This window comes from Pteropus medius, unplaced genomic scaffold (genome assembly GCF_902729225.1).
Source record: "Pteropus medius unplaced genomic scaffold, Ma_sr-lr_union100, whole genome shotgun sequence".
Classification (NCBI taxonomy): domain Eukaryota; kingdom Metazoa; phylum Chordata; class Mammalia; order Chiroptera; family Pteropodidae; genus Pteropus; species Pteropus medius.
The window spans coordinates 745623-770602 of NW_024354496.1; the positions used below are offsets into that span (position 1 = coordinate 745623).

Genomic DNA, 24980 nt, shown 5'->3' on the forward strand with positions numbered 1-24980 from the left:
ACCTTTCTTGAGAGGACGGTGAGTAGCTGCATCACACGTGACCCGAGGTGGCAAGCCTTCCGAACATGCTCCCAAATTCCGTGAGACTCCACATGCGAAACACAGACTGGAGGATCAAATCAGTAAGAATTTCGATATGGCCCTCACGGAGCGCTGAACCGCAGGCGCAGCTGCCCTCCTGAGCGTGGGCCACGGGCACCGGCCAGATGTCCCTGAGGCCGGCCCTGGCTTGGGTTTTGCATGTCGAGGGCACCGAGCGCTCGGAAGGGCTCCGACGCACTTGGCCTGGCGTTTCTACCTAGTGTGTCGCAGCGTGCAAGGGTCCGGTGCTGACCTCTGCTCGCTTGGGAATAACGTCCCCTACGCTCGCTGTCTCAATCAGCGTCACCAGAGCATTAGAGACGAGAACAGGGGAGGGAGGGAGATTGTGCCCGAGACAGTCCATCTGCCATTCGCTGAATCTCACTTCGTTGGAGGGGGGCTTCCTGTCTTGTGCTCATCGGCACATGCGCCGCGGCGGACAGCCCTGCCTTCCCGGCTTCCGCTCGCGGTGGCCGCAGCGACGGTGCGGGCTCCGGGAGCCGGAGGCGGAGTCACTCCGCTCAGTGTGAGCGGGCCCGGAGCTTGCTCTTTCTCTGCCTGGGTTTTCTCAAGGGGATGGGGCTGCAGGAAAAACGGTGGCCGCCGTGCCCTAGAGGAGAAGAGGGTGTCCGCTTCTTTGCCAGCCTTTGGGGACATGGCTCGGAGGAAGCGGGTAGAATCTTATTGCAACATAGGTAGCAGGTTGCTGGCAGCCCGGGCCCTAGACTTCGAGAATTGTATTAGTGCCAAGAGATCCGTGCTTAATGGGACATTATTTACCCCGTAAAGCACCGCTGATAGGAACGATAGGCTCATTTAGGTGGCTGATGGGTGATCAGAGGCTTTTCGTAGGAGGAATGGGAAGCTGTTTGTTTTGGCAGAAGACAGAACTAAGCTGGCGATTAGCTTCTCCTACTTAGAGGACCAGCCTCTCCTCCAAGAAAGAGTAAACAAGCAATGAAGGCATCAGAAACCCTTGGCCGCAGCTCAGAGGTGTGTGGAGGAGGGATCTTTGTGGCGAGTGTCCTCAGCCCTGGTGTGTCACTGGCCACGAGGTGCATTTTAAGTTTAGAGACTCACGAGGGAGAAACGACATCTTCAGGTGGCCTTTGTAACCTCCACTCCGGGTCACTGGCTCTCTCTGGCTCTGTGCGTAAGAATTTCTGAATTTGACCCAAACGAAACATTAAGCTATTCACGGCAAATTTTCATGGTTTTAATATAGTTTTTTTTTCCTCTCGAACTTGATTTAAAAGTCTATCTCATCATAACCATTGTCGAACATTTTAAAAACACCTTCGGAAACAATTTTGGACGTGTTCTTTTCACTATCAATATAGGAGAAAAAATATATGTATATGTGGTATATATTTCTATGTGGTTACACGTATATGTGTTTGTTTATATGTATGTACGTATTCATGGGAGTACACATGTGTGATATCACATACACGTATGTGTGTTTGGAGGCGTCAATGGAAAAGTCAGAATGTTATTGGGGCCAGGGTTACCGTGTTTACAGACTTAATTACAAATTAGGTCTTTGCGTCTCTTTGAAATGCGTTCACCAGATTCGTTTGACACCCTTGCGTGAGGTGTGAAGCTCCAGGCTAACGGGGGGGAAGTTACAGCCGTGTGGGGGGCGCTGCTGGCATGAACCGTGACACAGAGAGGTCCCCACGCAGGAACCGGTGTCGCCGTCCCGAAGTCTGGCTCTTACACGGTTTAGGGGGTGGGAGCTCGGAGCAACTGTCGGCGACGCGTGTCCGTATTATCAGAAGATACTTTCTGCATGACAGGCGGGGGCAGGAAGTGGCACACGGGCCACCGCGGTGCCTTTTTCACCGAGCCGATGCTCTCGGCCGCCCCTTGGAGTTGCCCGGTCACGTCTCCTGGACCCCGAAGTCTGAAGGCGCGTCGCCTGTCAACACGTGGCACTTATTAAGGACATCCCAGTTTTCCTCTTTCCGTTAGTCACAGAGATCCGTGGCTCTTCCGAGCTGCCATTGGTGAGCCGTCACCCGCGTCCCTGGAGGACACTGGGAAAGAGGACGTGCTCGTCATCGCGTTTGTCTTTCTGCCGTCGTCTTAGGGAACTGGGCAATTTCTGTTGGATTCGGTCAAATATTGAAAACAGGTTCTAGACAGCAGTTCCTTCCCATGAGATGCTTCGGGTGACCTTCTGTCCCTGGCCTCGGTCACTCCCCGCCTCCTGAATCAGCTTCTAATAGCTTGCAGCTGCTCCCCCTCAGAGATTAACCTTTGGCCTCCGGGCGCCCTCTTGCCAGCAAGGGGGTGCATCCTCCCCGTCTATGAGGGCCGAGTCCGCCCATGAGCTCCCGGCTGAGGGGTGTGGGCGGCCAGCCCCTTGCTGGAATCTATCCTTCTGCTGTACTTGGTGCTGCAAAGCATTGCGTGGGACCAGCTGAGATCGCGACCCAGCTCAGCTCTTTCTCCTGCTCCTCCCCCTTCCCTCCCACCGAGAGCGTCCCCCCAATATATCCATGCACGGACACCCCAAGCCTCTGCTTCTAGGAAACTCGATCTCGGACGCCTACCTTTCAGAGATAACCTGATCGAATTTGACACGTTCGTTTTTCAGATCAGACAACTTCATGCTACTAGAAATGACTTATTTCAGAACATACAGGGAATGGGTAGAAAAAGTAAACACAGAATGTAGCGCTTACAACTCTCAGCTCACACTTTTCTCACTATCCCTTTAAAAAAAAAAAAATCTTGAGACTGTGGACAAGTTTTTAAAAGTCCTAAGGGAAGAAACTTCGTTAGAAGATTTCGTGTGATTTGAATTTAGATTCTACCTCCTGAGGATTTCAGTAGAAAAGATTTCAAATCATGAGCCCGACACGTAAGCCCGTCATGCTCCTTCGTGTGTGCAGGATGAAGGGAAATGTGAGGGATGTGTATTCTTAGACCCGGTTGGAAAGAGTCGCATGGGGGGTGAAGGGTAGGCGAGCTGAGGGGACATCCGGCAGGTGTGGAAGGTGGCCAGGAGGGACGGGGCCTTCAGGAGTCAGCAGCTGTGGATGTGGACTTCGCAGGCACCGGGAGAGCCACGTCCCTGAGGGCCGAGCCGCGCTCTGTGTCCTGGCAAGTTTCCATACATGGCTTCAAAGTGGCGAGTGGACACAGTTTTCCCGGATGATGGAAAATGTCCGGGAAGAGTGGTCATCTCCGTTAGTCAGTAAGCAAAGAAAGGAACGTGGGACCTGTGCGTGCAGCTCATTTTCACGTAAATCACACAGGGCAGACGGCTGGCTCTGTCCAACTCGTCCCGCCCCGCCCCAAACCCCCACCTTTTTGTTTGTTTGTTTGTTTAAAAAGCTCTGCTTTAATCACTTGCATTTATTTGGGCTAATATTGATAGACTACTTCAATTTCGAAGACGAGACTGTAAAGTCCTGCTCGCCAGGGACTTGTGGTCTAGTAGGAGCTAAGACGTGTCAACAGAGAACTTCAGTTCGCAAGTGACGGCACACAGTGGTTGGTGTGACATCTCAGAGGACAGGGCTTCTCCCTTTAGGGCAAGTGTCCTGGGGGAGGTGGCACTCGAGCTGAACCTCAAAAGCTGGACTATTCTACCTAGAACAACCAGCAGGAGCGAAGGCAGAGTCGTGGGACCGTTCGTTGGGGACTCTCGGTGGCTCCTACTGGATGTGACCCCCCTGGCAGCCCCTCAACTAGCAGCCAGGCTTTGGGAACGCCTTGGTGGCAGGTGTCACAGAGCTCCAGTCCTTCATGCTGCAGGACAGGTGAACAGCAGGTCACCACGCTCAGAGGTGCGTGCCCAGTTCTTCTTCCTGCTTCCGGCTCACCTGCGTGCACCTCAGGTGACACGGCCTGCAGCTCTCATGCTTTTCACATGATATTTACAAAGACCCTCACCAGCACCCCAAAGAAAGAACCCCAGATGAGCTGAAGGCGGAAGCAGGAGGCTGGCCGTCCCGTCTGCCTGCACTACGCTCTGGCCCCCGGGAGCTCTCCAGGTGTGAATTTCTGGGCACCCGAAGTCAGAAACTCCTCAATGCCACGGTGCCGGCAAAGTAGTTTCCCGGAAAAGATCTCCTTGACCTTCGCAGCCACTCTGGGAGGTCAGGAGGAGACAGCGCTCAGGCTCCACAGCAGAAACTGACCCCCAAATCGTCCTAGTCCCAAACGTTTACACAAAACGATCCTTTTTTCCACGGATGTTAACGGTGAGGGGACACAGAGTGGAAACAGCAACTGTAGCATAATCTACGCTGTGAGTGTTTCGGGGGCATGATGGTGGGTGTCATACCGCGTTGAAAAAAGCCTCACAAACTATTGCTCCATGAACACAATCCCCTGTCCGTTCATCCAGCCCGATCCTCCTTCCGGCCAGGAAGAAGCTGTCAAACACGATCCCCTTCCTGGCGTCTGAGGTTCCGTTCCAGGGACCGGGCGTGAGATGTTCTTCCTGTTCCGAAAAGAATTTTATTTCCTACTAGAGAGAGACAGGCATGTAGAGGACTGGCTGCAGAGTCGTGGATGCGAACAGAGGAACTCTGATAACCCCCAATCGTCTCTGACATATTTAAATATAATCAGCAGCACATTATCCTAAGTTCTTAGACGAATAGCCTTTTTCCCCTCCTCTTCTAAGCTGATTTTTTGTGGTCCACCCCAACTTCCGCTTGCCTCCCGAAACAGCCGAGTGTTCCTGACATCTTCGAAGAAATGTGGCATGAGCAGATGTGCCGTAGAGGACGAGATCGTCGTCTGGGGTAACGGAAAGCTCGCCTTCCCTTTTGGCTGGCGCCGCCGTTCACCGTGGCTCGTAGGCATGTGACAGCTCCTTCCCGGAACTCGCCGTGCCTCGTACCCTTATTTCCTTCCCTTTTGTGTCGGTGTGGAGAGCGTACGTCAGCGTTTACACTCTGCGATCGTTTCCAGCATCTCTGCGAGATATAAAAGTTGGACGATGAGGAATTCTGAGAAAAGGGAACTTAGAAGATTCTCAAGGCTACACATGAAAAGAAAATGGTGACGAATTGCTGGGTCTTTAATCCCCCAAGTGCTAAAATCTATCCTCAGGGGAGTCTGAGGAACAATAGCTCACCAGAATGAAGGGAGAAAATAGCTCCCCGAAACTCTTAATTCAAATTCGATTCATCCTTTTGTTTTCATTTGTAACTTTTGTCATTTAATAAGCTTTTTGCTCTCCAAGTTATTAATATCCTGCCAACTTAAGAAAAAAGTGTTCTGTTAGAGTAACCCCAAAATATTATAATTTTGTTGTTTATATTACCTTCCTTCTTTGAGAGAGAAGGCAGTTAGATACATGGTCGCCAGCGAAAAAGCCCATACAACGTTATTATAAAAACCTGCATCTTCCAGATTGTCATGCACAGGATCAGAACAAAAGATGCAACGTTCCCCCTCCAAGTAGCACCCCATTATCACCGTGACATCTGAAATTTCATAGCTGATTTCTGGTTACGTCTGAAGAAGTGACAACTTCACGAGTCCGGAAATGAAAACGTAAGACAGAGAGAGCGTTTAATGAAACACAGGACATTCGTTTTAGAGAGTAATTCATCACCTTCCGAGACTGTCATTTATCATCCTGGTGCTCGAGCGTAGAGGAACGATGAGAATCCGTTTCCTTCTGCAACTCGAGGATGCTTTCTCCGTACTTTGCATTCCCTTTACACCTTTTAAAATCCACTATAACATTTGAATTTGCAACGCATCCCGTTATCTTTGGTGTTTGTCCCTGGCACGCCGATGCAGATGCCATGCTCATCTGAAAACAAACACCATGGGCTACATCGTCAGTGGGGCTTCACTGGCAACTTCTCGTAAAGAAGGGCTGAAACAGTATAAAAGCGTTCAGATTAAAAGTGATTTAATGGAGTCACGTGCCCCTTTTGGGTTGTTATAAACGATTCGCCGGATGTAAGTGTATCAACTGTTGTTTAATTCTCTACTAGCACATCACTGAGAGACTCAGCTGTTCGTATACTGAAACACAAGTCTCTGTTCCTGTCTCTGAAAGCCTCCAGCACCGGAAGTGACGGCATCCTTTTGAAATTTATACTGTTGGCTACACATGGTGGACCGGATAGAAAATCGACAAAGGCTTGCAAAGTTAAAATACCGAGAGAGATTTTGAAGAGGATATACGTCTTATATTGACGTGTCACCCTGTCCCCTGGATGGGTTCCGAGTGCTCTTATAATCACCAAATATACAAAGCAGCCTTGTGTTTCAGGGCCGCGAGCTTCCTTTCCAGCTGATGAGCGAAACCATCATCATCATCATCATCATCATCATCATCGCCTCTACATTTCCTGAGAGTTCCCCGTGCAAACGATTTCTGTCGAGATGCTCATATTTCCATGCCTGTCCTCGATGGCAAGCTACTTATTTTTGTCCTGCTTCCTGATGACGTATCCCTCGCTCAGCGGCCACGTTCCCCAGAGGACCAGTGTTTTTGTGGACCGTGGAGGAGTGCCCTCCGATGGAATAGGGGGAGAAGCCCACGCAGCCATACGGACACCAAATAGTGTCTGGGCATCGGGATCGACCCATTCTTGGCCCAGAGCTCTGCTGTATGGTTGACTCCACAAGAGACAGAGTTACAAACTGCGTCAGAGTATGACCTTGGGGCTGGCTTCTGGAGAAGGGCAACTTTATGCAGAAGTTCCTGGTTACTTTGAGAAACAACGAGACGAAACCAGGAGGCCGGTTGCCATGGAGATGTTTCGGTGACCGTGATTCTTTTAAATTTCTTCGGTGGCAAGAAAGTGCAGACAAATCACCCAAGATACTGCCCACCGTTAAAGATTCGTTGTTTGAAGGTGGACGTTTCGTTTCTCATTTTTTTCCTGCCACGTTTTCGGCTGTTACAGCCCTTTAGGATAAGAACCGTGCCTTTAAATCTGCATCATCTACCCCCAAGTTCCTTTCTGACTTCTCCGGAAGTTTGGAGGGTATCCCCAAGATGTCTTTGAATAGACACACACTCTTCCTCTCTCCCCGCCGCCTGCGTCCCCTTCCGCACCCTCTTTTTGGACATTTGGCTGTAGCATTTTGAAAAGCAGCACAGCCAAACTCATTTAATTATAAACGACCCCACGTTACGCATCTGGAAGTCATTTTTTCCCGTTGGGCCGGAATCTGAAAAAGTGGGGAACATCTTTCTGCTGTCGTTTCCATTTTTGTTTCAAATTCTGACATGATGTGCTCGCAGCTGCGGGAAATAAAAAAAAAAAAAAAAAAAAAATTCTGGACGGAATATAGTCACTGCTTAAGTATCACGTTCGCCACAGAAAAACATGTTTAGAGGTGAGACTACGTTACAGACCCCGTTTTTATTTTCGTCCGTCCGTTTCTCAGGAGGCGTGGACTCGCCTGATGCTTTTTACCTATGTTAAATAGGGCAAGATTTGCGAACTCTAGTCCCATTTACTACTCCACGATTTTGAAAAAAAAAAAGATTCCTTCTTTTTTTGGTTAATCATATGAAATGAGAGCTAAAATTTTATTTCCGTATATGTCTATATGTCTTACCCTAATGTGTCTAGCTTAGGGTTTCTCCATCTTCGGTCTGTTGACATTTGGGATATATATTTTCTATGTCTTTAACACTTTATAACTCATCTCTTTGGATCTATATATCTCTAGTTCAATACCTGTATTTAGATACGTACATCTATATCTAGACATAGATGTGATTCTTTTATTACGTATCCAGGTACGTTCACTGAAAGAATAAACTTGGATACCCATCGATACATCGATCGCATTAACGATGCTCTATTTTGCTTACAGTTTGAGAGTTTCGGAACATGCTCCTTTATGTCTCCATTCGAGAATGTGGGAAAGAAAGAAACACTCGTTTCTCTAAAATGCATTTAGGAAAAAAGTTTTGCCTCCACCCTACGGCAGACATTCTTGTGATCGGAAACAGCTGTATCTCTGCCTTTAGCAAAGCTGATTCTGGAGATACATCAGGGCATTTGTGGATGTGATAATCCTATAAGAAAATGGGGTTGTTTTTTTCGACATGAGCAGACTAATTTAAAATTGGTCATGTTGCATCTTTTTCTTTAAATAATTGCTATACATATATTTTAATTGGATGAGCCGGTGCTAAGAAGGGGAGCCTGCTCCCCTTGGAATGTCTTTGCTGGCAGACTCGTTTTTTTTTGAGAAAACGTGATGAACTTTCTTTCAGACCATCGATGTGCTCTTGGCCACAATCCGTCACCTGCGATATGGTGGCGCTGTGATGCCATGCGATTTGCGTGGAGCAGAGGCTCATGTGCAGTGAGCTCTACAGAAAGACCACGTGTGGTGATTAGGATGCGGTTGGCACAGAGCGGGTGCCTGGCGCTGAGGATCGTGGGGTGCCGGAGCGAACGGCTGCACCCCTGGGTCCTCAGCGTGTCGCAATCTGGCCTGATGAATCTACTGCCCTGGCGGGGAGCGGGGGGCGTCGACAGTGAGTGGGGCGCTGTGCGCGTGGAGCGGGGTGCAGACGGTGTACGGGAGAGCTCTGTACCTTCCTCGCGATTTTCCTGCGAACCCAAAACGGCTGTGAAAAAGGATGTTTTTTTAAAAAAAAAGGTAATTAAAAAAACCCCGAATTTCCAATTTAAAAAACCTGCCCTTCAAAGTTTCCTGAAGAGTGCTGAGTTCTCTAGGCACAGGATTACATCGAGATCTCTTACGTGCTTTTGTTCCCACTTAAAGATTTCTATTCTCGTATACATCGGAAGACAGGAAGTAGGATTTTTAATGGAAATCTTAAACCCTGGATAGATACTGTGTGAAGGAAAAAGACCGTTGAATACTAGGTCATCTATCATGTCATCACAATAGCCCTGGCTTCCCGGATGTTGGGCGCTTATAATTCTGCAGGTAACATGTTTTTTCTTGGCACTTTTTTTTTTTTGCAAAGCGAGGTCTTTTTCTGGGGTTTGGCTCTTTCTCTTGTATCGCATTTAATTCATCATGTTTTCTCAAGTGATCTCTCATGAAAACACGCTGTCTTTTGAACTTCATATTAAAATAACTCAGCATCATGATGAATGGGCTAGCATATCGAATAAGCCAGGGTATAAGGAGGAGCTCTATTGTAGTTTGATTAATTATTCTGTACTCTCTGATGAAGAACACATAAATCAGGACGATGAAACGCCATGTATCGCAAGAAAACAACGTGACAAAAATCTAGCACTTAGTAAAGTCAATTAAAATGGGGGGGAACCATGTATTTCTGTTAATTCTTTTTCTTGCTTAGCTTACCCCTACTGCAGGTGAAACTCGGCTGAACTGAATCTTGGATATTTCAGCCTCTGGATGTGGAAAATTTTGCTCTAGTTTAAAACAGGTACCGCTAGGACTTACGGAGTGTGTTCTAAAACATATCACTAAAATATTCTGTAGAAATGCAGTTCGAGACAATAGTTTTCATTTACGGGGGCGGGCATTGTCTATTTTTCAAGTGGAAATTTTTTAAATGCTCATAGCGATAATAGGAATAGTTCATGTTACCTAGAAACAGATTCTTTGCAGCTACTGTTAGGGCTTGTGAGTAATTAGCTTGATAACTGAAAATTAATCCTTCACCTCTGCTGGTCGGAGCGCCAGGATGCAGGCGGTAATGTGCCCCGTGGGACTAGCTAATTACGAACAACAGATTGCACCTGTCAACCTTTGCAGCTGTCAGGCATCTAGTCTGCAAAGTCGAGGGGGATTTGAGGGTGCCTGGAAAGCTGGCTTCCCTCTTTTCTCCGTCATCCGGAGCGGTAAACAGCATCTTCCCTGAGTTGTTTCTTAGGAAGATGCCCGTAGATTGAAGTGAGGCTGGGACAGAGTGGGGACCAGTGCCGGATGCCGTGCCCTGGAGCTCTGTGCTCCCAGGTGTCAATCTGGCAGGTTCAGAAGCAGACGTGGACTTGACTGAGTTGAAAATTACACACACACACGCGCGTGCACACGAAGATCAGTGTCTCGTTGGACCAGGAGGATGATCCTTCTGGGTAAGCGGAGTGCTCTGAGGCAGCTGGGCTGCTGGGCAGCTGGACGAGGTGCCCGGAGCTGTGCTTGGCAAACGCGGAGCGAGAGGAAAAGGCAACGTTTGGCGTGTTCTTCGCGAAGTGGCTAACGGTGGAGACGAACCGTGCGGCTTCTCTCTTTGCCACGAGGGTCTCTGGTTCGAGCAAGAAAACGGGACCGTCGGCCGGCTCCTGAGGTCGCAGCTCCCTGCACCCAGAGTTCTGCGGGTCTGGGGACACCTGAGCATCTGCGTGTCCCACGAGCGTGCAGGCGACCCCTCGGAAGGAAAGAGCGCCGTGGCAGAGTGTGCGGGTCTCGGCGTTGACACGTTCTGTCCCCTGCCCGCTGTCCCCAGCATTCTCCTCCTGGCCAGCTTTCCCGCCTTCCAGGTGGTGTGGCATTCGTGAAGGTTCGCCTCCTCACACGGGGGTCCGGGCCGCCTTCCTCGGCAGGCGTGACAGCGAGGACACACTCGGGTTCAGTATACTCACTCGTCCAAGGAGAGGCTTGGGGCACTGTTGGCCGCCATGTCCCTTGACACAGGGGTGAGGGTTGCAACTTGCTCACAAGGGGAGTGGCCCAGTACAGCCTCCCCGACCTTGCGTGTCCAGAGGACCTCACTCGGGGCAGAGAAAGAAGCCTTGACAGAGGCCTCAGAGAGCAAAGGTCGTGAGTGTCTGAGGTCCACAGAGTCCAGGGCACAGATGTGGGGAGAGAAGACACTAACAATAGATCGATCACACCTGGGGGGGGCGCGAGATGGCTCTGGCCTTGATCACCTCCTCGTGACGTCTGCTCCTCCCGTGTCCCTTTAAGTGGATTATACCGAAAACGGGGCTGGTGGATCATGACAAACCTCCGTGATGATTAACAGGTGACTCCGTGCGACGCAAACACGCGTTCTAAGATTTAACAACTTTACGTTAAGACAGGGACAAGTCCTCGTCCTCGAGATGGAGAGAGAGGTGGGTCGCAATGAGACACCGCGTTCTGATGGGCACGGGAAGGTGACAAGGAGCCACATGTCAGGAATCAACACGGAGAGTGATTTCAGCATGGTTAATACACACCGGCATTGAGGCAGAGGCTCCCACTTGGGGTGCAGCTCGGGGTGTGCTTGAATCAGTGGCGTGTTTCTCATCTTAGTCACTGTGACGATCAGGTGGAATGACGTCCCCGTTCTGCAGATCCAGACCTTGGCGTCATGAAGGGACACATCTCAACCGAGTGAATTCGAGGGTCTAATGGCTTTATGAAGTGATTCTTGAGCCGGCCAGCAACCCATCTAGCGTCTGGGCCCCCTTTTTTACAAGAGGTAAAGGGGGCAGGGCAAGTATTAACAAAAGAAAGGGAAGAATTAATTTTCGGCCAGGACGTATTGTTTCGGAGGCACTGACACTGGCTTCGGAATCGTAGACTTCGCCACGAGGCAGGCCGTCTCCCTTGACCCATGTGCTAACCCTCTGCACCTCGGAAAATACCGATCTTGGGGGATAGTGTTTTTGGTGACATATCGGTCAAGACGACGTCATACATGGGTTGGGTGACCGCGGAGAGTTACTGAACAGAAGGGGCTTTGGCCTCCGACTCCCCCACTTCTGGAAGGGCCCTGGTGTTCAAGTTTCCGTCCCGTCTCCATTTCTTTGGCCCTGTGGGGGAGGGTTGAGACTTTGGCTCCGGGGCGGCGGGAGGTCAGGTCAGGGGTGCCACCTGTGCAGTGACGTCTCCGTGAAGGTGACTCGCGGGTCGTGGGAGTCAGCAGTCTGCTTTACGGGAGCAGAGCCGGTCTTCAGCTGCTCGCTGGGATCCGTGTGTCACCTCGAGAGCCTTTTCTGCGGTGTGACTGCCGTCCTTGTAGAAAGCGGAAGAGTGGACACGCAGCCCCGCATGAGGCAGGACACAGGTGGGAGACCAGGGCACAATGGCATCTGCTGCCTCAAGCCGGGGCGCTGCTCGGACGGATGTGAAGATTCAGCCATGGGACACACCTGCCCCGGAGCCTTCAGGGGGAGTGTGGTCTGAACACTGACACCTCCCCAAACGGTCACACAACACAATCCTGTTGTTTAAACCACCTCGCACCTGTTACCACAGTCCCAGGAGACTAACAGTCACTCTATTTCATTTTGATTTCTAAATAGTATTAAGAATAGTATAATATGGTGATTTATGAGGAATCCATAGTTGGTCATTCAGGTGACTAAAATATATTTGTCATATATATTTGGCCTTCATCCACCGGTTCCCAGCTCACAGCTCCGGAAACCGTTGCCATCTCCTGCCACAGCAGTGATAAAGGTGTCTTTGTTATGTTAATGAGGTGACTTTTGGAAAACCCCTAGGTAACTGGTTGCCAGGGGAACCAAGCCTGTAATTAGAAGGTTGGAACTTCCGGCCCCTCCCCCACCTCCAGGGAGGGGACAGGGAGCTGGAGGTGGAATCGATCAGCAAGGGCCACGATTTAATCAATCACGCCTACGTAACGAAGCCTCCACGAAAACCCGAAGGAGCGAGCCGGAGCCTGCCACGTTGGTGAACAGGTGGAGTCAGGGAGGGTGGGCCCCTGGACAGGACATGGAAGCTCTGTGCCTCCGGACACTGTGCGCTGGGCAGCCATCTGGCCGTGCCTGAGGCATGGCCTTTTATAATAACCCGGGGATCCGGTGAGTGAAATGCTTGTCTGACTTCTGTGAGCTGCTCTTGCAAATTAATCGCACTGCAGAGGGCACCCGGGAAGCTGTGATTTATAGCTACCTGGTGAGAAGTAAAGGTCACGACCTGGACGGGCAACTGGCCTTTCAGGTCCAAGCTGTCTGTGGAACCTCCGGTGTGCGGCCGGTTGGTCAGAAGCAGGTGTAACAGCCTGGGTTTGCGACGGGCGTCTGAAGGAGGGCGCAGTCTTGTGGAACTGAGCCCTTTACCTGTGGGGTCTGAGGCTCTCTCCAGGTAGAGAGTGAGAACTCAGATGAAGTCTCAGATGCTCTGTGGGTGGGGATGTGCCTCTTCTCCCCACGGTGGAATTGGTCCGGGAACCCCAAAGAAAGGCTGTGTTGTGTTCTTGGAATTTCGCGTTCCCGGCGAGGGGTTCTGGGTTATGAATTCGATCCGGTGCATCCGTGCCTTCAAGAACTGGATCGGTTTTATGCTTTACATAGGTATTGAGTATTTGGAAAGACTTGAAACAACCAAATAGCGTAGAAGTTCGTAAGATTGGTCTTATTCATAAGCTATTGAAAATGATTTTCTTTATTATCATTACGAAAACGTATTGGGGGCTCCTTGCTGAGTTCTCCGCGGTTAATCCCATGAGCCATGTAGGACCCCAAGTCCCTCTGAGACCTCCTTCTAAACTGCTCACTCTCACTGCTCGTGGGCAAAGCATTTGCACTTGTGGATTGGCATCTTTCAGCGAGAGGACGAGCTCGACTTTACAGGATCGCAGCCGGTCTTCCTAAACACGTCTGCGCTCATCCTACACACACACGATTCTCACGTTAGAAGGGAATACATTGACTTTTCCAAGAGCTCACCGTTTATGATGGATAAGGGACCGGGAATGCAAAAAGGCTCTTCGGGCTCCGCCTCGGGTGTGCTTTCTGTGAAAACCTCCTTTTTGTCTGAATCAGCAACGTGTCGCACCATTTTTTACTTCTTGGGCTCCCCTGTCTTTATGTAGAAAGGGAGAACTATGGGCTTGCAACCCTCTTCACTGTCTCAACCTCACCATCTAGAATTTTCCTCCAAATCTGCTCTTGCCAGGAGCGCCGACAGCTTTCACGTGTCCGTCAAAGCTGTGACGACGAGTCACTCGACGTGGCCATACGGTCTTGGGCTTGGTAATTGAGACGTTTCATTTGATCATGGGACACTTAGCTCCCCGTGGCCAGCCCACCCCTCGCATTTCCTTGTTACTGTGGTCCGGCCGTGGAGTGTCGTGAATAGAATAGTGTCCGTGGTCTTCTTTGTGTTCAGATGGCATGGACCATACATTGCGTCTTTCTCTTCTGATTCTGGCCTTTTTCTTAGGCATTGCTCACGTTTTTAGAATTATTAGAGGATTTCGTTAATAAGAGAATAAAATATTAACAGGTAGAAAGTCGAAAAGTTCATAACCCTTCGCCCCTTTGCTCTTCAGTGGATCTGAGAGCTCCGGGCACGAAGTCGGGGATGGAAAAGTCAATGACATGGGTGACATGGTATGGGACATTCTAACCTCTTTCCCTCGGAAAGTTCCTTGTATTTTAAGACAATGACATGTCATTAACCGGTTACGTTGATGTTGTTTCCAGCAAGAGGATGGATTAAATTACATGGTATCATCTGACTCAGAAGTCTACCGTTTACAAACATTTCGAGTGGATATTTGGAATCACATTGTGTGATTGTCCTTTTTCTTGTCCTGGTTGTATTTAGGGGACAGGCTTGGCCCCATTTGAATAGATCCAGGCTGTCACAGAGGAGTGACAGAAACGCCCACCGATGCGGACGGTTTGCACAGCAGGGGACAATACACGTGGAAGAAAGTCTCAGAGTGACTGACCTGGGGTCCTACATGGCTCAGGTGATGAACTGCGGAGAAGGAGAATGTTAAGAACCCTTCATACGCTTTGACATAACAATAAGATGATTTTTAACTGGTTATGGATAATTACACTCAGCGTACACTCTCCTTAGCAGGCAGGATGGGGTTCAGATCCCATTTGGCTCAGAGATCTTGTGAAGTCATTGTTTTAGTGGCTGGCGACCTGCCTTGAGTTTTTGCTCAAGTTTCTCCTGATTATTTTTCTTTTTTTCTTTTTTTTTTTAATATATGAAGCATCCTACCATAAAAACAAAATAGCAACAACAAAAACAAAGAAAGAGTTAAGAAGACACCCAAACATTACACGTTACCTGAAGTATACTTTAGCGAGTTGTAAATTTGCAGCTAATTAGCATCTTTCCAGAGAATTATGGTAAAGGATGAGATTAAGGGTCATGTAAAGTTAGGTTTTTAAACTGGTTTTCCACTTTGCTCTTGCATTATTTATTTTTTTTCTGCTTTGATACTGACTTTAATTCTTCATGAAAACGTTGGAAAGGTGCGGATATGTTTTTTTAAAAAAACTTTTCTATCGTTCCTCACACTACGATCGCTTTTAAAAGCACAGATGAAACATAGCACCAATAGGCACGTTGAAACATGTCGAAACAACAATTTGTTCTTCTTCGGTGTTTATACCTCCAGAGTAACGATTCTCTTTCAGGAAAAAACGTATCAGAGAAGTCGTAACGCCTCCTAAAGCAGCTCTGTGGATCGAGAGAGCTTGCTGGGACTTGAAATGACATGTGTGCTTGTGATGCGGGACCATTCCCCAAGGGCAGACTCAGAGACCTGAGGAAGGACTGGGAGGGTTCCTGACCGAGCCCCGAGGGAATTCAAGCCCACGCCAGAGTCTGAGACAAAGGACAGTTTCTTAGAGCAGGGTGACGTCCCCTCAGCGGGAGGAAGCTGAGAGGGACCGAGAGACAGACAATGAGAAATGACAGACCAGACAGAAGATCCCACGGGTTCGGGGAATTCATTTGATATCTGTTTCTGTGAATTATAGTTTAAAGACTGTGTTTACCCATTTTCCTCGGTGCTGTGGGTATACGGTGTGACAGATAAGGGTGTGCAACTCAAAAGGTGTGGGTATGCAGCGAGAAAGCCTGGGCCGGTCCCCAGCCTTCGATCTAAAGCTTCCCCATGGGTTATTGGCCGGAGGAAATGAATGATTAGGTTTCCCTGCTCGCCTGCGTAAACACTTGGCCAGTAACCCCAGCAGGAGTCTTCAGGGCTGATCAGCACCTTGCAGGCTCTGAATAACAGCTCGATTTAGCATTTAATTCTCACGCCTCCTCCCCGCCTCACTTGGGCTGCACCCCACCTCGCCAGCTGACCCACGGGTTTCCACTTCCTGTCCCCCTGGAAGGGCCACACTTCTTGCAGCTGCTCCGACCTGCCACGGCTTGCTGAATGTCTTCAAGGTACTGCTGTCATTCAGGAAATATGCCACACAGCTCCTTCCTTTATTGCAAAGTGGCTTTTTTTTATGCAGAAGCCTCTCAACTGCAGGAAAGACACTCCCTCATACCCGATGAAGGTGTATCACAGGCTGTGCTGTTTGCAGAGCTCGGAGCTCAAAATCTCAATGTTACCGGGTAGTATTTTCAAGGTCAATCCCCAAGGGGAAGTGAAGGACGTAGCACGGGGCAGCAGGTGGAGGTGGCTGCCATGCAGTCACAGTCACAGCCCCAGTGGGTCCTGCAGCTCCCTCTGGAGCGTTGAAGGTCATCCAGAATGGGACAAGGAGCTTGGTCCTTTGTACTCCAGCATCGACCAGTCAGTGGAGATGGGCTTCTCCCTACAGACGTGTGGCCTTGAGCTAAGTCTCTCTCTTCAACCAAGTACGGTCCCCTGGTGGGGAAAGGGGAGTTTGGCTGTGAACTGTCAACTCTCAACACCCTGAGTTAGGAATATTCACGTCAGTCATGGGGGGTGGAGAGAGACATCTAGGCTGTACATGGCCAAATCTACTGCAGGGAATTATATTTTTGTTTTGGGGAACACGTTTGTTCCTTGGGGGTCATATGTTTCCAGCCACCGGCACCCCTTGGAGCTGTTGTCTGCCAGGATGCTTGTATCTGACACTTCCTTCCCCCGCTAGATCCAGAGCTTCCACTTTCTGTCTGCACCTGCTCTGCATCATCCCTCCTTCCGTAAGCCCTCCAAGTTCAGGGAGGCCGCCTGCCCGCTGTTCACCGCGGCTGTCACAGGATAACACAGCTTTGGGGCGTCTGTTGGCACCTAGGTTCCAGAGGCAGGTGTCAGTCTAGCACATCGGTCCCCCCAAACCTGCGTGTCTGACGGATTCCCCAGGTGATCTTTCGAGCCGGGAAGGTGGAGGCACTGCCACCTGGCCCTTGCTCTTTTAGTTTCCTGCTGGGTCCTGTCTAGAGCCCACGAAGCATCATTTAACCTTTTTTTTTTTTTAGCTGTATTTTCTTGCCTTTTGGCTCCTCACTATGCAAAGTTCTAGCTCTGAACGCATCAAGCCCCGACAGGTGTGTCCTCGGACGTGTCAGCTCAGTGCGGGGTGATCACCAAGGGAGATCACGCAATGGCACGGATGGCATTTCCACAAACGCACAGTCCCCGGCCTCAGGTCACGGTCCGGACCAACCACCAACCCTCCCGGTGACGTTCTTCTCGTCAATGCGCACGCTCGCCTTCCTTCAGCGACTCCTCTCAGTTCTGATGTCGCTGGGAAAATCCAACACTCCCGCCCCCCACGCCCGCCCCACGTCGGTAGACGTTCTGCGTGCACGTGCCGTGGACGGACCCTCGAAGCCGATGCTGGCTTTGCCGCGGCTGCTCAGGCTGCGGGCACAGCTCCCCAGAGGCGCTCATTGTACCCTGCTCCGTGTCCCCGCTTTCTAGAAAGTATTTATCGGTTTCACAAGTCGCTCAGAACGAGGTCGTTCGTCATTTCCTGAATGCAGATTTGAGAAAGCAGGGACAGCCCCCCCAAAGAGTAGCCACCAAGATGTATTGACGTGGCAAAGAAGATGGGTCGGTGGAGAGCCAGGGTCAACTTACATGTAAGAGATTTGGGTGAATCGAAGACGCTATCGCCAGGATGTCCCTTTTTATGCAACCCTAAGAATTTTTTTTTTTTAAACGATAAAATGATGACACATGGCTTAATGATGGTATTTCTTGAACCATCATTGGGTCACGGCCATACTGCGTTGCTTTGTAATACATCTGGTCCAGGAGGTGTGGCGATGTCATCTGCCTTCATTTGCATTTTTGATGAGATTATGAGTCCTTTTGTTCCTAATGCGTAGCACGGCGTCATCTACTTGTGGCACATTCCTTGCTTGAAACCTCTAGGGTGTTGGTTGTTAGTTGCAAGAAAATACGAAAATTCGGTCTTTCCTCCAATGAGAAATTGCTCACTTTTGTATCCCTCACATTTTTGTGCATTCAATGATTTTCCCTTTTGATGCCAAATCATAGTCTAACTATTTTAAGCGCATTTTAGATGTCAGGTAAGCACATGTGTAGACCCATCGACATACATAACTCAGTGTATGGCGCGGCCACGGCCACGTTCACAGGTGTGGAACACTGACGACCACTTGCTCTGCCACCTGGCCAGCGACGACCGTATCACAATGCATCACAGCTACGGCAAGATGCACCCCACTGCAGAGGCTGTCAGCTTCCACGTTGCGGTGACGTCAGGATTCTGCCCAGGGTTGTTGAAAGGACATATTTCCGAGTCCACAGAAGTGGATCCTGGGCTCTGACCTGGCTTCCAGACCTTAACTGTGCCTCTCATTTCTACCAAACGTTCTTTCTGTGCTTTGTCTCCGATCCATGTGAGTCGAGGGTACAGTTGGGGGGCTCAGATGTTGCTGGGGACCCACATCCCAGGATGGACAGTCCTAGTGGTTGCTATGACAACTGAGCCAAAGCTACATAACTAAGCACAGTATGCTAGTGTCAGAAACTGTCACCCCTGCATTCCGACGCCCACCATAGGGATCCCAGAGCGGCTGACGGCTAATGGCGTTTTGAGTGACTGGGTTATGATAAAGAGGGCGGAAAGTTTGTCTTTACCTCTTGACAACAAAAACAAAATGTGCTTTTATGTCAAACTCGAAAGGAGTCCTTGAATCTCACCTGTACGCCCGGAGACCCCAGGGATTTTTTGGACCCCTTCTGTCTGCCCTGCCCCACCCGCTCCCTCCCCTGTGCCTTCCTCACTTCTGAATTCTTGTGTCTTTCCCACTGTCGCTCAGACACACGCAAATGACAAAAGCGAAAGGCAGGAAATTTCAAAGGAAGGGATGGAAACAGAAGCGGTTTTGGGCCGACTGACATCGCCCGCCTCGCGGACAGCGCTGACACACTTTGAAGCAGACTGTGGGCCCAGAACCCGTCCCATCCTCGGTCGACTCATCCTTGACTCCATCAGCCTCGGTCTACTTTCTAGACAAGTGGTGATCAGTGAGAGGTTCCTGGGATTGCTACAATCCACATACAATTCGCAAGTGAAGTGAAGGCTCCCGAGTGATGTCTGAGCATGCCTGCTTTTCCAGTCAGTATTCATCTGCATTTTTTCTTGTCCCAAATGTGGTCTAGAGAACACGTATCGAATTCAAAGCTGTAACAAAAATGAGTGACTTCTATATCCTCGTGGAGCAGATTAAAGTTGGAAGGCCTGAGATGTCCTAAGAGAAGGCAATACTTGCGATTCTGTGGTGGGTCCCATCATTTCCCACAGCAAGTGGGAAAAAATCTGCCCTTATCTAATGCTGTCCCACGTGCAGTATGTGTCAGAATAGTCCTTGTCAAAATTCATACTAAAAATGTAACGTTTTCCCATATGCCATAGTCTGGCACTTGTATTCTATACGTTTTCTTTAGATGGCTTTAATTATATCCATCTATAAAATGCGGGTGAGCACAGTTATTTCTTAAATAATTTGTATTTGATTCGGAATGTAACTTTTTGTCCAGTTTTCGATATCGCCGTGCGAAATCTCTTGAACATTTTCTCTATAGGAAACAAAATAATGAACTCGATTTTCCTGAAAGTTCCACCCTGGGAAGATGAAACATTTTTTCAGCTCAGCCTATTTATTTCATTCTTTTGAGCTCCTCATGAATGATTAAAGTTTAAATTCCTTGTATGGCTCCGTATTCCATCCACTTATTTTTTTTATGATCAGCAATATTTCGCTGGGTCACAAGCGAGCCAATGGTGAGCGAGAGAAATAGGTAGACTGTGGATTGAAAGTGGTCACCGAGGATCATTAAGTAAAAACAACCCCAGTACGTTATTTCTTACCACCTCTGATAGCTGCCAGAGTCTGGGCAATACGAAGACGTGTCACCGTCAAGGCGAGGGGACCCACAGAGGCTTCTTGGAAGAAGGGACGTTTGCAACAACTCGAAAGAGGCATGGGCATTGTGTCGGTCACGGGACATGTGCTGGTTGGAAGGCAAGCAGCTGAGCTCCTCCTCCTCAAGCCAGCTGCCAGGCGTGACGCAGCTAAGGACAGGTCGTATGCCCAGGCCTGCATCCCAGTGCTGGAGGCGGGGCGGGCTATGGGCAAATGTTGTTTTCCTCCAGGATTGAGTTCTGCGTGAGATATTTGTAGAAGCCCGAGGGAAAAATTTTGGGGGGGAGGAAATGCAAATAAAAAGGCCGTTTATTGACTGACGATGATTCACCGTATTTGAAAGAAATCTCACTTATGAACAAAAAATATATACCTAGAGCTTTTTTTCCTTTTAAGTAGACTTGATGTTTTAGATCAGTGTTAGGTTCACAGCAAAACGGAGCATAAATATAAATTGCTCCCCATCCACGTGCAGCCCGGTCCCCACTGTCAACACCACCCACCGGAAGGGGGCATCGGTCACCATCGATGAACCGTCATCATCACCCCAAGTCCGTACGTCACATTAGAGTTCCCTCTCCGTGTTGTACCTCTGTGAGCTTGGACCAACGTGTAGTGACAGGTCATCCACCGTTCAAGTGTCACAGAGCATCAGTTCCCTGCCCTAAACATCCTCTGTGCTCCGCCAGCTCAGCCTAACCCCACCCCCCCCGCCCCCGCCCCCGGAAACCGCTGGTCTTTTCACTGTCTTCATGGGTTCAGCCTTTTCCAGAATGTCCTAGAGCTGGACTCATGCAGTCTGTGTGGCCTTTTCTGGGTGGGTTCTCTCACTGACCAAAAGGCATTGAAGATCCCCGAGAGGTATTTTGAAGGAAGTACACAGTCGAGATGATCACTAGCAAAGATTTTTTTTCAGAAGATGCTCCGAGCCATGGAAATAAATACCTGGCCTCAGTTTTCCTCTCTTGACTCCTGCGGTAGCTGGGAAAAGACACCCTCACGACCATCAACGAAATCGAGTATGTCATTCCGCGGTTCCAAAAGAATAGGAAGATATTTTTCGTTGACACGGACTCCTACGTGTTAAAAAAAAAACACGTTTAATGTAAAAACCAAATCGTCAGTTGAGAGTAACAGCTAATGCTTTGGAGTTTCGTAGGGTTGGTGGGCAAAGGTTCTGTCTGTCCTGGGTTTTCTGGGCCAGTTCTGTTTCAGATGTTCTGACCTGCCCTTGCACAGTAATTTGGCTTGTTTCTGAAGCTGCAGATTGACACCTGGTTATGTTTAAAAAAAAAAAAAAAAAAAAAAGGCCGGGATCTGTTATAATTTTCTCTTCTGTTTTCAGACGGTTGTATCTGGATAACTAGTTTTCACTTATCTCTACCCCTCCCCACCCTGTCTTGTGCGTTGTCTTTGAGTGAATGAAGTGTTGTCTTTACTTGAAGCCTTTGAAGAATGATTTTCCTTTAAGGGAAAAAAAAAAAATCAAAAGGCTAGAAAGAGAGAGACTTTGAAAACGTCATTCACATCATGTCTGGGGAAAGTGATTGAACTTATATAAACCCTTTGAAAGTTGCATTGACTGGCATTCATGTTTCATCTAGTAAAACCAATAAAATACAGGATGTAATCTTTACATGCTTACAAACGTCCCGCTGTCTGATCCTTCCTGGAGGTTAGAGTGACGATTCTAGAAGCCGGAGTCTTTCTCTCCTGATGTACTTTAACTCTTGATTTGACTGGCTTTGAGCCAAAACAAGACTTTATTGCAAGGACTGTGCTTTATTTTTGTTGTCGAGGAGCTTAACGGGTGGAGGGCATTGTCATCTAAGAACTCGCCCCTAGGCAGGATGTTGAAATGCACTGGATTCTTGTATTTTTCCATCGCTCACCTGCTCGAAGAGCATTCCAGGTGAGCAACAGAGGTGGATACTGCAGTGTACACGCACACCTGGCCTCAACACAGTGGCCGAGTTAGTTAATCCGAGGTTTACCGACATCCTTGATGCCGTGAGTCGGAGTTTTTACAAGTTCTTTGTAGAGGTGAAATAGTATGGAGACTGCTGATTGATTAAGGCAAAAGCCCAGAGGAGCTGCAGAAATTAAGGCGATGGGGATCGTTTTAAGAAGAACAGGAAACCTCAGACCCAAAAAGGACATAGAGACACATTCGTGGGGAACGTGTAGACACAGAAAATTTCCGCACGGAGAAACGTCATGAATACATTCAAAAAAAAAACAAATGATACGCTGGAAAAAGCTATGCAGTCTTGAATAGAAATTAGACAGTGCGCAGGCAGTTCACCGTAAAGGAAGAACAGCCTCCGATCAAAGGAAATCAAACCAGAGATATGACCGGTGCAAACCCGTCATGTTGGCAGACATGGAAACATCGCTACCACCCACCCAGAGAGAAAAGAAGGGTGGGCCCCTTTTCTGAGCCTCACTAATAAGATCAAACCAGTTAGTGTACAACGAGCCTTATGCAAAAGAGCTGGGAGGGAGGTTTTAAGTCCAGGATTATTCCTCCCACCTAAAAACAATAATAATGGAACAGCAACAAAGTAACATCCATAGTAACAGTGGACTCTCTCCTCCCCCGCAGCTGAGTGCATTTTGCTAAATACTTTACATGGATTATCTTTTTAATCTTCCCAAGCATCTTATGACATCCTGTCTTCAGTAATAATAATAAAAATCATTGCAATCATAATAATCTTTCGTGCTTGCTTGTTATTACCCCAGATCTAGCTTTCTAATGACAGAGCTTTTTGATTTACGGTTAGTGGAAAATTTTGCTTAAAACAAAAATGCTTTGTTTGAGAAAATATGTTGCTATTAATCCCCCCACCCCCAGAGAGTGTCTGTGTCTATAGGTTTCGGTTTTATTTTGGTAGGCGTGTTTGATAGGTAGGGGTGCTGGCTTTCAGCGTGGGGGGCAGTAGAATCTGCATTTGCAGGGGCCCTGCAGGCAATCTATTTGTGTTTTTGGTGTTGAGGTTTGTCCATTTTACCTACTAAAGGAACAGAAGGGATCTAGTTTCGCCCCGCAGAGAACTGACAGCTCTAATCCTCTCTTTTTTTTTAACCTTCTGACATTTACTGAATAAAATATTTTTATTCCCAATGATAAATCAAAGCCCACTGTAATCTGCTTTCTACTTACTTATATAATCTCCTGTCCTACCCTCTGCCCGCCCCCCACCGCCGGCCCCCTCAGTATAACCCCTGCTGTGAATTTATGGCATGCAGCCTTGTTGGATGGATGCTCACCTCTCCCTCCAAGATTAGAAATCAAGAATCTAGAGATTAGGAATAAATCTGGAATCTGGAGGTTCTGTCAGAGCCCAACGCTACACTCACCCTTTGTGTCACTCACTGCAGCCTCATTCATCACCATGCTCACAGCTCACCTTGACCTCGGGTCTCGTGGCTGTGGATATTTTCGTTGGCTGCATCGACTCCTAGTTTCTTAAGTGTAACATGGGAAAATGAAGCTTGTGCCATTACAGGGGCTGATTATGTGGGACGAATATAGCAAACACCAAAGCGAGTGCCTGTTACATAGATGTGGTCAGCGCGTAAATTGACCAAAACCGCTTACGATGAGAGCGAGTGTTCATTCTCCTGGTCTGTATTTCATTGCTCAGTGCGCCGTAAGAGATGGCTCACTTTTCATTCTAGAAAGCTTGGCATCTTTGCCTTTATTTCTATCACGGAGTCGAGGTCAAAATTGGACTTACACGAGAAACACATTTTCCACTTTAGGAAGAGAGAAACCTCTCACGATGGCACTATTGGTCTTTCGCGAATGCAAATATTTAAAAATTATATGCGCACACACGTGTGTGTACTTTTCAGTTAGAAAATTATTTCATGAGTCAATATTTCTTTTTCTTCCTGCAGAACAATGGTTCCCTGGTTTGGTGCCAGAATCACAAGCAATGTTCTAAGGTATGTTCTTTATTACTGTATCAATATTTAAAAAAAAAAAAAAAAGACTTCTAGTTTGGGAATTGTTATACAGTCTCAGGAAACTGGCAAAGTACTACGGAGAAATCACATGTACTCGACACCCAGTTTCCACCAATGGTTACACTTTACGCATCTTTAAAGTGTGACAATATCAAAAACAACACCAGTTGCCATGGGTACAATGTATATAGTTCTATGAGGCTTCATCACATGTGTCTCTTCGGTTAGTGTAGCCACCACCGCAGTTGAGACACACGTATCAATATCTGTAGCTACGACCTTATTTCTCTCTTCTGTAATTTTTTAATTAAAAAAACGCTTAAGGAGAAAACATCTTCCGATTAGAGCAGAACATTTAACGCATTCTACTCACAGCTATGTTCTTTTTCATGTTCTTTGTTTATGTGTAAGAATCACTGGTTAAATAATTGGATTGTTTGAGTAAACTGTCTCTTTTCCCTTTTTGAGTATTTCGTGTTGCACACAAATATTCTAAAGTTGTCGTTATACTCAATTATATGTATAAGAGTATAAATTTCTTACCTCAGCCCCCAAACATCACAATATGAGGACGCTTTCGCTCCAGCCCAGAAGTAAGTTTTATATTCAGATTCTATAAATGCGTGGTTTAAACTTGCTAAAAATATTGGAGCAAACTTGGGACTGTACTAGTGTTTGATGGGCTTTATTTCATGGACATTACGATTAGGCTTAAAACTGAACCGTTTCTTTATTTAATAACCCAAAATTTCATCCGAACAATGCACAATAGTATTTTTATGAAGAACGTTATTATTTTGAAATGTCTTTCAAACATAGTATCTCAAAGTAAATGATGGTAGAATAATACCATCTGAATCTAAAACTTTATTATGCTGACCAATTCTCAGATTCTAAATCTAAAACTTTATTATGCTGACCTGAATAATAAAACT

The 24980-nt window shown here is 48.0% G+C and overlaps 1 protein-coding gene across 2 annotated transcripts in view; it reads left to right on the forward strand.

Annotated features, from left to right (window-relative positions):
• Positions 1 to 24980, forward strand: part of ANOS1 (anosmin 1) — a 144710-nt gene that overhangs the window by 4400 nt on the left and 115330 nt on the right. Inside the window, exon 2 of one of the 2 annotated variants that reach the window (XM_039852228.1) lies at positions 23977 to 24024. The exons of the other annotated variant lie outside the window; for it this stretch is intronic. Within the exon in view, the coding sequence (XP_039708162.1) occupies positions 23977 to 24024 (48 nt within the window). The remainder of the gene's footprint in view (positions 1 to 23976; positions 24025 to 24980) is intronic. 2 annotated transcript variants of the gene reach the window in all.